This window comes from Hippoglossus stenolepis, chromosome 14 (genome assembly GCF_022539355.2).
Source record: "Hippoglossus stenolepis isolate QCI-W04-F060 chromosome 14, HSTE1.2, whole genome shotgun sequence".
In the NCBI taxonomy this organism is placed as follows: domain Eukaryota; kingdom Metazoa; phylum Chordata; class Actinopteri; order Pleuronectiformes; family Pleuronectidae; genus Hippoglossus; species Hippoglossus stenolepis.
Genome location: NC_061496.1, coordinates 21,831,245 through 21,845,777, shown reverse-complemented (window position 1 = coordinate 21,845,777; position 14,533 = coordinate 21,831,245). Strand labels below are relative to the sequence as shown.

Here is a 14,533-nt window from a genome sequence, read left to right as displayed (position 1 = left end):
AACATAAGACATTAGTTCATTTAAGACTTACTGGTGGACCCTTGAGCAGTCAGGAAGTATTTTTTATAATTTTTTATCAAGTGACTGAACAGGAAAACTAAGACACAAAGAGATTCATGCACTGATAAGTGGCAACGATTATCACACCTCAGCATACGACTTCCTTCAGGGTGGCACCGTTGATGCAGCTGGATGTCTTGTGTTTCTGTTTATTGTCACTAAGGAAATGTCTTAAAAACGTTCTGCACACCATAGGTCCTTGTGGCATTTCTCATTTCTGACTAGCGAGGAATATAATGTATATTTCCTCCCCATCTTCAGTGAAGAAACAATTTAGAAAAGGGTCTAGCGGCTCGTATTGGTGTCAAGGTGTCAAACGCTTTGTCATTTCATCTGTTGTGCGTTTCAACATCATAGTTCATACCTCCCCACAGATTGTTGTTTCCTCTTTTTTTTTTTTTTAAGTAGTGTTGCGTAACTGCTGTTTCTATGCAGTAACAACCTTAAAGCAAATAACCAAAAATACTCACTCTTTGGTTTTTCCTTCCACATCTACAGTTTCAGTTTTATCTGAAGCCACATACAGATATATGTCTGTTACAGTGGAGGTGAAAGGAATTTTATTTGTGGCGTTTGACAAACTCAGTGGCAACAATGTCCTGGTTGGTGCAGATCAGTGGTCACCAAGCTTCTTTCTCTGAAATACCCCCACAGGCCTGTCAGAGGAACTCAAGTAACCTTTCACCAACACAAGCAGTCATGTTCTTTGAAAGTAATTTAAAATGGATAATTAACCTTGTGCATTTTATAAAGTGGACGTAATTACATTTATTGTGTTTTAATCCAGTTAAAGTCTGTGTTTTGGTCACAGCTTGCATTGGTACTTTCACTGTGGCTCATCTAGTACTTATAGTTAACCATTTATCCATTATTAGTAGCTATCTAATTCTCAATATTTGTATTTATTTCTGGATCAAATGATGATTAATATTTTTTCTTAGGAATTGGTCAAGTGACAGTCTGTCCATATGCACTTTGTGTGATGTTAAAAAAGTGCTTAAGAGAACCTTCACTAGTATAATCACTGTTGCGTGGCAGTGCCTTGCCCTCCACTTGGCACACCAACTTTACCTACTTGAGGCTGGTTTTAAGCTCCTTACTGTGTAATTACAGAACGAGCCCTGCTAACACATGGTGTGGAACTTCAGCAGTGGGTGTAATGGCCAACAACCGGACAGTCAAAATGAACACTTTGAGGGGCACGGCTTTGCCTGACTCTTCGAACAGCAGACCTCTCTACACTCAGCAGTCTAAACAGGAACCATGCACTAAACGAAATCCTTCAAGGTTCCTTTTTTTTAATAATGGACTTGGTTTCGGTTCAGAGTTGAAGTTGACACTTCCTGAAACATTTGTCGAAGCTACTAATTCTCTCTATTTTCATATGAATAGATTCTAGCCACAGAAAGTCATTTTAAAAATGTGTGTGTGGATCCCATACTCAAACTTTGTGATTCATACTTCCCCCTTTGGTCGGCAAGAAGACTGAGCTGTAATTAGTGACCCTGTTCCGGCCTGGTCTCTCTAAACTCAGACTGGCTAAAAACAAGATCATTTGGTGTTTGCAAACACAAATTACTTACATGATATAGAGCAGCTAAGTGAGATCCAATCACAAGCCTTCACAGGAGACACTTTTAGGTCACATTTTGATACCAGGTGTGAACACACAAACTTAAAGGGATAGTTCACCCTACAATGAAAATTCACTCATTATGTACTCACCACTAAGCCGATTGAGGAGTGGGTGAAGTGTTTGAGTCCACAAAACACCTTTGGAGTTTCAGGGGTAAACAGCGTTGAAGCCAAATACAATACAATTGAAGTAAGTATGTACGGAGGCATTTTATTTGAAGAATCGGTCACCGTTTACTTCAATTCTATTGGATTTGGCTGCAACGCTGTTTACCCCTGAAACTCCAAAAGTGCTTTGTGGACTCAACACTTCACCCACCCCTCAAATGGCATAACCACTATGCCGATGGAGGGGGGTGAACTATCCCTTTAAGGCTGTCCCTTTGTGATCAGATCTCTGAGGATGGATGTTAATACCAGGTCTGAACAGGGCCTGTGATGCTGCTTACTTGACTGTTTGCCATTCAGTTTGATGAGCTAATTTTTTTAGGGGGGAGGGCTAAATCATTAGAGATGCTCTGATAATTGCTCTTCATGGCTGCTCACATCTAACTTCTCTGTGTTTTTTGCAACTAACTGCACCTACTGTATTTTACCCTATGTAGAGTGGATTGACCCTGGTTATTGTAATGTGTACATACTTGTGCAGCATAAAAACTTTCACTTATTCCATTACTTACAGTACAGTGTATTCAGAAACTAACACATTCAGTTTTGTGGTCTCTGGGTGGCCAAACACGTCCGATGACACATTAAAGCATCAGTCACTGTGTGGTGTCAAGTTCATCGGGCTGCAGCACAGAAACAAAGCAAACTAAAACTTAAAAGAAATAATAATGTGACACTTATAATGATAATTATCAATATCGACTAATATGTAAATCTTTGTCTGATATAATTTTTGCCCATATCATTCAGGCCTGCAGGGAAGATTCCCAACATGCCTATTTAGCTTTAAAATGATTAAAGTGCCCTTGATAGGTCAAAATTAATGAATGAAATTATCTCTTTGGCCTTTGCAGAGACTTTATTTATGTGATATGATTAATGATGAGAAGTTTTAAATGTTCATGTTCATTTTTTGTTCCTACATCATTTTCATGTTGAAAAACATCAGCTGCCACATGGTAATATGATGCCTCTTACAGTGGGGATTGTGCACGTTTGTAGAAATCTCTGTGGCACGCGGGCTTGGGCTTGCATCAGACGCTGGTCCTCTGTATGCTTTGCATAATGCCTGCAAAATGAATCAAAACATATTTGGATGAAGAACATCTCATGGCATATGAGATATAGTTTATCCACTAGATATATGTTTATGTTCCTCTCTACTGTTGGACAGCAACATCTAAACATATTGTAATTTTAACCAAAGTAAAATGCTGATTATACCGTAAGCATTCAACAACCACACTCTCAATCGACTGCCTTTGGCATAACAATTTTCAAACTTGCCATGGCAGCTGACATTTTTTTATCAAATGACATCCCAAACAAAAAATCTGTCTAAGGGGACATGATGAGAAGTTGTATCAACCATCCAGTAAATGTGCATTTATAATGACTGACAGAGACTCAATTGCTGCTGAATGTATGTACTTTAGCCATTAGAAGCTCAAATTCTTTAAAATACATTGGCCCATGTCTTCCTCGTGCCCAGTACTGTGCTTCCATCTGCAGAGGAGGAGGTCCGTGACCTCGTCTGACCCTGAGCCTGTGCATGCAGTGACTGTGACCACGCTTTTGTGTTGGCAGTCAGTCGCTGGGGATTGTTTGACCCTCTGTCAATTCTCATTTCAATAGATTTTTTGGATTGTTCCGTGTCAGTGACGTCTGAAAATCGGCAGTCAGCAGCAGCAGCATGAGAATGCAAACCATAGCACTTACTGATACAGTGCTAATCTATTGACATCACACTGATTTTCTATAATTCTCCATCGGGGATTTTAACAAAGAACCAAACAACTAGACTCTACTCACACTTTGAAATGCAGCATCAAATATTTTTAAATAGCCTGTTGAACGCAAACAAATCTATTTGGCATTATCTCGCCAGCTCACTTTGTCCCCAGCGGTACAGTGAGGTCCCAACCTCAGCCCTGACCTTGTTGATCTATCTGAGGCTATTTGGACAGGAAGCTCTGTGTGGCCTGATAACACAACACAATACCTTGTTTGAAGGTTTTATTCAAAGATAAAGGTGCTGTCTGCAGTTGTATCAGGTTGCTACTGGTGATGTACAACAACGTTTAGGATGAAGCTCAGGACTCTGCTGCTGGTGTCTCAGGTTGTCAACCCAATGCATCACCTAAAAAATCATGTTATTATTTAGACATTGCCTGAGCATTATGCTGTCTTGCTTCATTGCTGCTAGAGTCTAGGTCCTTCATTCTAAGCTAAACATGATTCTTTTTGTCTTTTGCAGCAGCATGGCATCCACGGTGACTTTAGAGGATGCTCTGTCCAACGTGGACCTGTTGGAGGAGCTGCCGCTCCCGGACCAGCAGCCATGCATCGAGCCCCTCCCCTCCTCCGTCATGTATCAGGTCAGTGGCAACAGCAGCGCGTTGCTAATGTCCGACCACTCATCATCCATGCAATTATTTTATGATAATGTTTGTTGTTTTGTTTTTTCTCACTTACCTCCGACATAATGGTTTCTCACATTAGTTCATCACTAGTGATTACCTAGTGTTTTTGTGACCTTGTGTTAATTGGATTTTCTCTCTCTCTCTCTCTCTCTCTCTATATATATATATATATATATATATATATTTATTTATATTGCAGTTACAGGGAATAGGAGAAAATACATTGATCAATAAAAAAACCTTAATAAAGTAAACTCCGTAGCCAATTCTTCAGATTTTACCCGCAGATCATGTCTGAAAACGGCTCGTCTGACAAAAAGTGAAAAACATCAGCGTTTCTTCCAGAATAAGAATCTTATCAATGGGAGGCTGCAAAAGGCCATTACACACATCTCAACAAGGAAAGCTCATGAATGCACCAATCTGAGTATCCTTGTTAGTTAGGTAACACTTACAGATACATTTTCATGCAATAGGAACAAATATATAAATGCAGAAATATTACATTATTTTGGGAAAGGTGAAATATTTGTGTAAGCTGCTCAAGTAAATCAAAATAAATTAAAAATCCTACGACAAATCAAATAGTTTGGCATTTTCTACTTCTCACATACATATGAACCGCTCTAGCTACGACGTGATGTGTTTTGCCTCTTACATAGCTGAAGTCTGTACCTGTGTAATTTCTTTGGTCATAATTTCCCATCTCCCCACAGCCAAACTTTAACACCAACTTTGAGGATCGAAATGCCTTCGTCACCGGCATCGCCAGATACATCGAGCAAGCCACCGTCCACTCCAACATGGTATGTGAAGTTACTCCTCAGTGTGTCCGTCATCGCTCTCACCTCAGTAATGACTCTGGGAAAATAAATATTCCCCACAAAGAGGTCAAGGTTTGTTTGGAACAGGATCGGGCAAAAGAGGCGCGCCTGTCCCAGCAGAGTCTTTGGTATTGTCTAGCGGGCAGCTCACAGAATCCAGGGCTTTGTGTCTAATTAGTGAGCGACTAATTGCCCGGGGCTGGAATCAGACAGAACTTTGTGTGAAGGCAGGATGGCACTTTGCTCCACTCACTGTAAACAACTGACATGTTTTAGTCCTTATGTGGTGTTTGTGTGTTCATTTTTTTTATTGTAGACTGTAACATGTGAGCCAGTTTTGAACTGATTGGGGTTATTGGTTTATTGTTTGTTGTTTTTAAATAGAATGAGATGCTGGAGGAGGGGCAGGAATACGCCATCATGCTCTACACCTGGAGAAGCTGCTCACGTGCAATACCACAGGTAACCACTGTGCTTTCGGGAACACTGTGCTCCCATGACTTGTATGTATAAGGCTGCAACGATTAGCCAATTAAATAATTAAGTTTCCAAATTAAAAAATGTTCTGCTTTTCTTTGTCACCTCTCCATTGTGAGATTTTTGTAATCAGTATTTTGAACTATTTCCTGCCATGTTGCAGACAACACAATCATTAGGAGATTAATATGCAGATTAATAGATGATGCAAACAAATTTTATTTTCAACCCTAATCTTGATATCTCTGGATTAAAAGCTATGTGAGGTTTCCTTTGTGCTCTACCCTTCAGAGTTTTGTTTCTCTTTTTCTCTTCTAGGTAAAATGCAATGAGCAGCCCAACAGAGTGGAGATCTATGAGAAGACAGTGGAGGTGCTGGAGCCTGAAGTCACCAAGCTGATGAATTTCATGTACTTCCAGGTAAATATACATTCATATATGGGTAGAGAGTCTCCTTGACTGTCTCTTCAACGCTTAATCTCCTCCTTGTCTCCTTCAGCGCACCGCCATCGACCGTTTTTGCGGCGAGGTCCGTCGTCTCTGTCACACCGAGCGCAGGAAGGACTTTGTCTCTGAGGCGTACCTGATGACCCTCGGAAAGTTCATCAACATGTTCGCTGTGCTGGACGAGCTGAAGAACATGAAATGCAGCGTCAAGAACGACCACTCTGCCTACAAACGGTACTGAGAGTTGGAGCACATACTGCTCGTATTCACACTGTGGTGCCGTGACAGACACTAGATGGCAGCATCAGCCGCCAACAAGGAAAAAACACCATGTCCTATGTCAGACCTGTGTTTTTCAACCAGGGAGACCACTGCCCCTGATACAGGAGACTCAGTGTTCCAGGATTATGCTAACTATTTGAATGTTAGAAAACTACTGATATACAATACGTTATTGCAATTTTTTAAAAGATTTTATTGATGACTTTTAAAGCTTTACACAACTCTGTGTATATCAAGGATTTACTAAGTCCCTGTGAGCCTGCACGCCATCTTAGATCAGCTGATAGTCTTCTGGTAGGGCCCAGAGCCCGATTGGTGACTAAAGGCTGTCGTGCTTTTGCAGTACGAGCCCCAAACTCTGGAATGACTTATCAGCTAAGATCAGAAATGCCACATCTGTTACAGCTATTAAATCCCTTCTTAAAAGTGTTAATCTCTGAATTCTGAATCGTTTTATTATTTTAATGTGTGAAGCACTTTGTAACTTTGTTAAGAAAACAGCTTCTTCTTCGTTTCCTCCTTATTCCTCTTTTTCCCCTCTTATTATTATTCTGTGGTTTACTTTAATTTATTCTGTGGTTTACTTTAATTTAATTTGCTGGGAGCAACAACTTGAACACCATTTTTTAAGACTTTACCTGTATGTATTTGTATTGTGTGTGGCAGTCAGCCAAGTTAATATCTGTTTGGTATGATTCTTTTTAGATTATTAAAACACAATGTTTCTTGTCTTTGCTTAGAGCGGCCCAGTTCCTCAGAAAGATGTCCGAGCCCTCGTCCATTCAGGAGTCTCAGAATTTGTCCATGTTCCTGGCAAACCACAACAAAATCACTCAGGTTTGTTAGACGTGCATCAGACTGTTCAAACTCTTAAGATGAAATGGTTTCAACATGGAAGCACTTCTCAACAACTGCTTTCAGTAGTGAAACACCTGCAAAAAAAAAACACCAATCATTTTCTATTCTTAACCTATAATCTATTCCTGGATTTTAATAAGCATTTGATTAAAAAATAAGATTTGAAATTTAGGCAAAGAAAGTCCTAAAAGGCTAATGTAAAAAACAGACAGTTACTCTAACTGTTAACAGTTAAAAACATGACTAATAACATTATGATTTAATCATCAGTCGTCCTCTGTGATGTCCGTCAGTCTTTGCAGCAGCAGCTGGAGGTGATAAATGGATATGACGAGCTGCTGGCAGACATCGTCAACCTGTGCATCGATTACTACGAGAACAAGATGTACCTCACTCCCAGTGAGAAACACATGCTGCTCAAAGTAAGTGAAGCCCTTCACCATTTACTGGTGAATGACTGCTTCAGCTCATTCTAAACAATTTACTGGAGCATTGTCCACAGTAATGTTCATCCTTTACAACATGTAACCAACACTCCACTTCCCCAGGTAATGGGCTTTGGTTTGTACCTCATGGACGGAAACAACAGCAGCATCTACAAACTCGATGCCAAGAAGAGACTTAACCTCAGCAAGATTGACAAGTTTTTCAAGGTACAAAGGTGTAGACATATGTCACATGTATGTATGTATATATATATATATATATATATATATATATATATACACACACACACACACACACACACACACACACACACACACACACACACACACACACACACACACACACACACACGGACATTAGTCAAGTTGTACTGTAATTCACTGTACTGTGTGATGGACGTTTTCTGGAAGCTGGTGAAAGGAGAACTCAGGCAGCATCTGACGTCTTATGCAGAAGGTTTTAATGTAGACTTGATGCATCAAGGAGAACAGAAGGTGGAACAATAAACAAACGCTAACAGAGTAACAAGAGCAATTGTCATCCCCAAGTCTGAAGATGTCTCCCACAGCTTCCACATATATCTCCCTCTACTTGCGTCACCCATTATAACAGCACATCCATGAATGGCTAGAATTGCTGTCACTCTGTATGTTACATGTAGGTGTTCACATCCTATTGGACAGTTAAGCCTAAAGTATGCATTCCTAAATCACATTGTGTCCTTACGTCTTTCCACTGGTGAAATACGCAAAAGAGTTAAAGTCGGTGAGAGTTGAAGTTGGTGCCTCTCTGTCTGGGGCATCTGAGTTAGATGTGAAAGTCACTACAATGTATTCTTTGTTGGCCCTTTATCTATAACCTGACCTTGGCTACTGCTTAGAGAGAGAAGGGAGTGTGTGTGTGGAATAAGACAGGCACTATTCTCCTGTACAGATATGATGTGTAATATACAATATACATAATATATAGTGGCATATACTGTAATGTGTGAGGATGGTCATAAATTCCTCAACATACTGCAGAACATTTAAATTCAATTTCCAAATTCTCCTTAAACATTTTGAATTTGTTTTTATTCACATCATTTTTTTCAAAGCAGTACAGGAAGAGGAATAAAACAGAAAACGAGAAAGAAAACTAGAATAGCTATAGCTAAAATAATTATATAACCCACCACCCTTATCAAATCCACTCAAACGTATTGGGTTCTTCCCTGACCCTTACCCCACCCTTCTACCAAGTTTAAATAAAATAGTTTCTGTAGTTTTTGCGTAACTCTGCTAAAAGCCAAACAGTGATGAAAACACAACCCCTTGGTGGAGGTAAAAAAACAGCCCACCCCAAATATCCATGTGTCTCAACTACAATTACATTAAGTCATTTCCACGCAATGAGTCTACCTTGATTGTTATTGCTGCTTACATTAAATGAATCTTGAGTGATGCCACAATGTACCCAGTATTTGGTGTTGGAGAAGTGAAGAGATGCTTCATGTAAATCTGTGTGTTTTGGTGTTCACAGCAACTCCAGGTGGTCCCTCTGTTTGGTGACATGCAGATTGAGTTGTCGCGATACATCAAGACCAGTGCTCACTTTGAAGATAACAAATCCAGGTGAGATGAACACAAACGTCTCTGCCAACTCGGCCCTAGCCTCTTTGATTTTTTTTTTAATCAAAGAAGTACATTTCTGACAATGATTATAAATAGACAATTTTCAGCCTTATCTTTTATTGTATCATGTCCTGTTCACAAATGACACGTTACAGTTGAGTGTTTTTTTGATTTTGTTAGTTTTTTCAGCTTTGTGAATTATATATGCCTCTACCTGCTTGGCCGTCAAATCTTTGTCTAGCAAACAATCTGTTCTTTCGCTATGTCATTACATCAGGGCTTAAGTACATTGAATTTTCTCCACCTCAGCATCGGTGTGTACTAGCTTTATTAACAAGAATACATGTATTCTTCACTGGGCTTCTCTCCTTCTTCTTAACCCCCAGGTGGACGTGCACATCTATATCCAGCAGTCCCCAGTACAACATCTGTGAGCAGATGCTTCAGATCCGCGACGATCACATGCGCTTCATCTCGGAGTTGGCTCGCTACAGCAACAGTGAGGTTAGTGCCACATTCCACTGAGTTTAAATTGGCCTGGATCAGGACATGGCATACTTACACAGTATGTTACCGTTACCTCAGACATTAGCCAATTAAATAAAGAAACATACAGTACATCAGCCACCTGGCAGCTTTCAGCTGGGAGTCTTCTATAGCTCTTCCTTATGTGAGGGATATTAGAATTCCCAGCTGTGATGTAACAAGCTTTTAAACAGATGTCATGCCCTGACGGATTTTCAGAGGTCACAACTCACTGTAGTTCAGATGGAAGTTTAACCAACTGACTTGTGGATTAGAATTGCTGATGCAATCACTGAGGACAGAAATGTTAAGAATGAGGGAAGTAATTTCAATGATCACATCCTGAATGGTGAAGCTTTACTGCTGGGTTTTTATGCTCTGTAATCATTTTCACTAATCTATGCTGTGAGAAAATCAGGATTTTCAAAAGTGGGCCTGCAGTGTTAATTTTCAGGGTGTGACAAAGTGTGTTGCTTTTTGCCCACGTAGGTGGTGACGGGATCAGGGCGTCAGGAAGCCCAGAAGACTGATGCTGAGTACAGGAAGCTGTTTGACTTGGCCCTGCAGGGCCTGCAGCTGCTCTCTCAGTGGAGCGCTCATGTCATGGAAGTGGTAAGAAAGCACAGATTACACAGATTCTAATCATTTAATATATAACTTTTACATATATACACTAGACTTTAAGTAAAATAAGGTATTGAGAATGTTTACCAATCCCCAGCCTCTTGACATTTATTCATCTGTTTCTTTTTGTCTTTTAAACTTTGTGACTTTGCCGACAGTACTCCTGGAAACTGGTTCATCCAACAGACAAGTACTCCAACAAGGAGTGCCCTGACAATGCAGAGGAGTACGAAAGAGCCACCAGATACAACTACACCAGCGAGGAGAAATTTGCCCTCGTAGAGGTCAGTTGTGACCTCAACACATGCAGCACACATACTCTATGGTTTATCAGCTGCCACCAGTCTAAATCACTGATTCTCTAAAGCACTGATTCTCTAAAGCACTGATTCTCTAAAGCACTGATTCTCTAAAGCACTGATTCAATGTTTTGACAGGTAATGGCTATGATAAAGGGACTGCAGGTGTTGATGGGACGCATGGAGAGTGTGTTCAATCACGCCATCCGTCACACCATCTATTCAGCCCTGCAGGACTTTGCTCAAGTCACTCTGCGTGACCCGCTGCGGCAGGCCATCAAGAAGAAGAAAAATGTTGTTCAGAGGTAAAGGTCACACGACAATCACATTCACAGCTGCAGTATGTCCAACAACACTTTATTCTTGTGTTAATCATATCACCCAGAAAAGAGTAAAAAAAATGTTTTTCATTATGCTGCAACAAAACAACATTTATTTATTTTGTCTGGTTTTCCAGGCTTTGGGATGTGTTAAATGTGAGATGTGTTAGATGTGTTAAGGTGATAGTCAATATTTTTATACTAACAGTGGGTCGAATGACTGTGTAAAGTAAAAGCTGTTGCTCATAGTGTTGAACCCACAGATAAATATCACCTCACTTTTTGGTTTCTCTTAACTCTATGGAGCTTTATAGCATCTTTTACCACATTACTTTGATTTTCCAACCTTTACAGTTTTGGTTCCATCCCACCACTATTAATATGTTTTCTCCTGTGGCAGGTTGCTGTTCTCAACAATAACACACTGTTCTTTGCAGCTGCTTCTTTACAAACCTCTGTACTGTATAAACATGAATCTCCAGTGAACTTGCTTCATATTCATAATTGCAGCTATGCCAGTGTGTGTGTGTGTGTGTGTGTTAACTGGGACTTTCAAGCCAGCGATTAACTAGAAATTGTCCTTTGACCACAGCGTCCTCCAGGCCATCCGGAAGACGGTCTGTGACTGGGAAATCGGCCGGGAGCCCCACAACGATCCTGCCCTCCGCGGAGAAAAAGACCCCAAGGGAGGCTTTGACATAAAGGTTCCCCGCCGTGCTGTGGGGCCCTCCAGCACTCAGGTCTGAGCTCCACACTCTGCTGATAAACCCACCTCCCTTTAACCTCTCCTTTTGTAATCATTTCCCATACCGCCAAGGTCTTATTCACTGCAACCCTGGCTGTTGCCAGTCATCAATAATGAGGATTTTGAAGCTCGCAATGCCGATGTGTCAGACATCAGATATTAATAAGGGAGATAATATGAGCGCAGCTTTCATAAACCTGCCTGTTGTGTTTGCTGTATTGTTCTCTCTTCTCATTATCTCTGAATGACTATAATATAACTTTACCTTCCAACCTTCTACTTCACATTCATCACAGCGCGGAATAGCAGTCATCTATGCAATTGTGTTACATATCACAAATATTATCATTATTAAGAAGCATCCCGCATGTTGCATAAACCATACAGATTTATCAGCTTAAAACTTAATTCCAAGAACTAATCTTTTTTCCAGTTCTAGTTTGACTGTAAAGCCCTAAACAATCACCTTCTGTGTTTGTCTGCCCGAATCAGCAGATTTTCACTCGTTTGAGTTGTAACGAGTGGAGATTATAAAGACGCGGTCTAAGAAAATGTTCCCCACTGAGGTGAACTCGAAATGTATTTTCAGTGATTATCAAAAGGAAATTGCGCTGCAGCTTCCCTGCTGTAGATGTAAGATGATCCCTGTAAGATATTATGTGAAATGTCTGTGAGACAAGACTGTCTGAAGGGGAGGTAGTTTGTAAAATCCACTTACAGTGTTGTCTTATATTAAATACATGTAGCTCTATATGGTGAGGACCATGCTGGAGTCTCTCATTGCTGACAAAAGTGGATCTAAGAAGACTCTGCGCAGCAGTCTCGAAGGCCCAACCATCCTGGACATTGAGAGGTTTCACCGCGAGTCCTTCTTTTACACCCACCTGCTGAATTTCAGTGGTACGTAGAAACAGCAGTTTGATCCTGTAGCTCCTTTAAATGCTGAATAACTGCCATTAGATGGAGCCACTCTAATGAAACCTATTTCTCTTCCATGCAGAGACCTTGCAGCAGTGTTGCGACGTCTCCCAGCTGTGGTTCAGGGAGTTCTTCCTGGAGCTCACCATGGGTCGCAGGATTCAGTTCCCCATTGAGATGTCCATGCCCTGGATCCTCACCGACCACATCCTGGAGACCAAGGAAGCTTCTATGATGGAGTAAATTATGATTTTGTTTTTTGTTCCCTGTAACAAACTGTGGGGGAATATTCCTTTTCAACCACTCCCCAACACCTCACATGTTTCTTCCCTGTTTAGCTGTGAACTTTGGAGCTTTTCTTTAGTTTCAGCCTTTTGCAATAGTCCAAAACCTGAAAAAGACTTTCACTCTCTAACTAATCGGTGTGCTTTGAATTTGACAACACTGATGTCTGTGTGTGTGAGATTATTGGTGGTGTGACTGGCCAGAGGCATTCAGCAACTCAAGTAATTGTTTCGTCTTATCTTGTGTTTTCAAAAAAGACCCTGGGTAAGAACTTAAAAATTGGGATTAACTATGAATATCTATTTTAAAACTGCAGGCAAACACAGCAGGATTATGCTGATATGAGGCAGGTTTTACATAAGCCATTAAGCACATCATCTGGCTTGAACCGTAAATGCTGTAATTCTTCATGTTCACCCAAAATTGTTTAAAAAGTGTGTATCAACCATATAGATATTTAATATTGACAGTTATCATTTTAATATTGGTGGACAACTTGTGCTCGTACAAATAACTCCCGGACTCACCTCGTGTGTTCGCGTGTGTGTTTGTGTGTGTTTGTGTGTGTTTGTGTGTGTTCGTGTGTGTTCGTGTGAGCGAGAGAAGGATAGCAGAGTGCATCAATGCTCTGCACAGTGAATGAAATAATATTCTAACCATTTGAACTACTGAATGAAAACAGAGAATCTGTATCAATCACAAACTAGATAAATTGGTCTGTGGTGTTCTGCCACAGTCAAGGTAACTAAAACACATTTTCAGCACTGTATGAACCACTGTGTAGGCATCACACTCAGCTATCCTTATTTTCTTAGCAAATTTACGTCTAAAATCGTTGTCTAACATATTAATGGATCTTTTGTTCCCTCATTATTCACAAGTAAGACACTGAACCTTTCCTTTCTTTCTCTCATCTCCTGCAGGTATGTGCTGTATCCCCTGGATTTGTACAATGACAGTGCACACTACGCCCTGACCAAATTCAAGAAGCAGTTCCTCTACGATGAAATAGAAGCTGAGGTAATAGACAAAAACATGGGGCAGCAGGCTTTAACAGTCAGTTATGTCCTTCTCTACGTCCTCTGATAAACTACAGCAGTGGTCTGTAACTGGGTCAAACCTTGATCACCAGATCATTTAGATAATCTGGTTATTTTTATGTCACACAGAAATTCACAGATATAGCTATAGGGTATAGATGTCTGTCATGGCCACAACATTCATAGAATCACTTCCTCTTAGGGAAATTTCCTTCAAAGTAGAAGCACAATGTTTGTTTTGTTGCTGTAATGCTTTCAATCGAGCTGAATTGCAGAGCTTTTATTTTGTAAAGGTGTAAACTTGTGTCTGAAGATTGTGTCGGTTGCTTAACAGACCTCTGAAATACCCGACATGTAATGTTTGACAAAATAACACTAGTTGAGTAAAGCATCAAACATGTGTGTAAACCACAAATTCAGTTTCATTTTATGAAAACCATTGAGTATAAACTCTTCATTGCAGATAAACCAGGTAGGATGAACACAAACTTTTCTAACTTCACTTTTCACCACAGACTGTTTATAAAAAGCTCTGCACACAAC

The 14,533-nt window shown here is 40.3% G+C and overlaps 1 protein-coding gene across 2 annotated transcripts in view; it reads left to right on the top strand.

Moving 5' to 3' along the window:
• Positions 1-14,533, top strand: part of cyfip1 (cytoplasmic FMR1 interacting protein 1) — a 29,123-nt gene that overhangs the window by 2,181 nt on the left and 12,409 nt on the right. For both annotated transcript variants that reach the window (XM_035176266.2, XM_035176267.2), the window contains exons 2-18: positions 4,121-4,241; positions 5,003-5,092; positions 5,495-5,572; positions 5,906-6,007; positions 6,087-6,268; positions 7,057-7,153; positions 7,468-7,596; positions 7,723-7,827; positions 9,143-9,234; positions 9,621-9,738; positions 10,249-10,371; positions 10,542-10,667; positions 10,821-10,987; positions 11,595-11,742; positions 12,494-12,647; positions 12,748-12,904; positions 13,874-13,970. In XM_035176266.2, coding sequence (XP_035032157.1) covers positions 4,125-4,241; positions 5,003-5,092; positions 5,495-5,572; positions 5,906-6,007; positions 6,087-6,268; positions 7,057-7,153; positions 7,468-7,596; positions 7,723-7,827; positions 9,143-9,234; positions 9,621-9,738; positions 10,249-10,371; positions 10,542-10,667; positions 10,821-10,987; positions 11,595-11,742; positions 12,494-12,647; positions 12,748-12,904; positions 13,874-13,970 — 2,082 coding nt within the window. In that variant the 5' untranslated portion in view covers positions 4,121-4,124. The remainder of the gene's footprint in view (positions 1-4,120; positions 4,242-5,002; positions 5,093-5,494; positions 5,573-5,905; positions 6,008-6,086; positions 6,269-7,056; positions 7,154-7,467; positions 7,597-7,722; positions 7,828-9,142; positions 9,235-9,620; positions 9,739-10,248; positions 10,372-10,541; positions 10,668-10,820; positions 10,988-11,594; positions 11,743-12,493; positions 12,648-12,747; positions 12,905-13,873; positions 13,971-14,533) is intronic.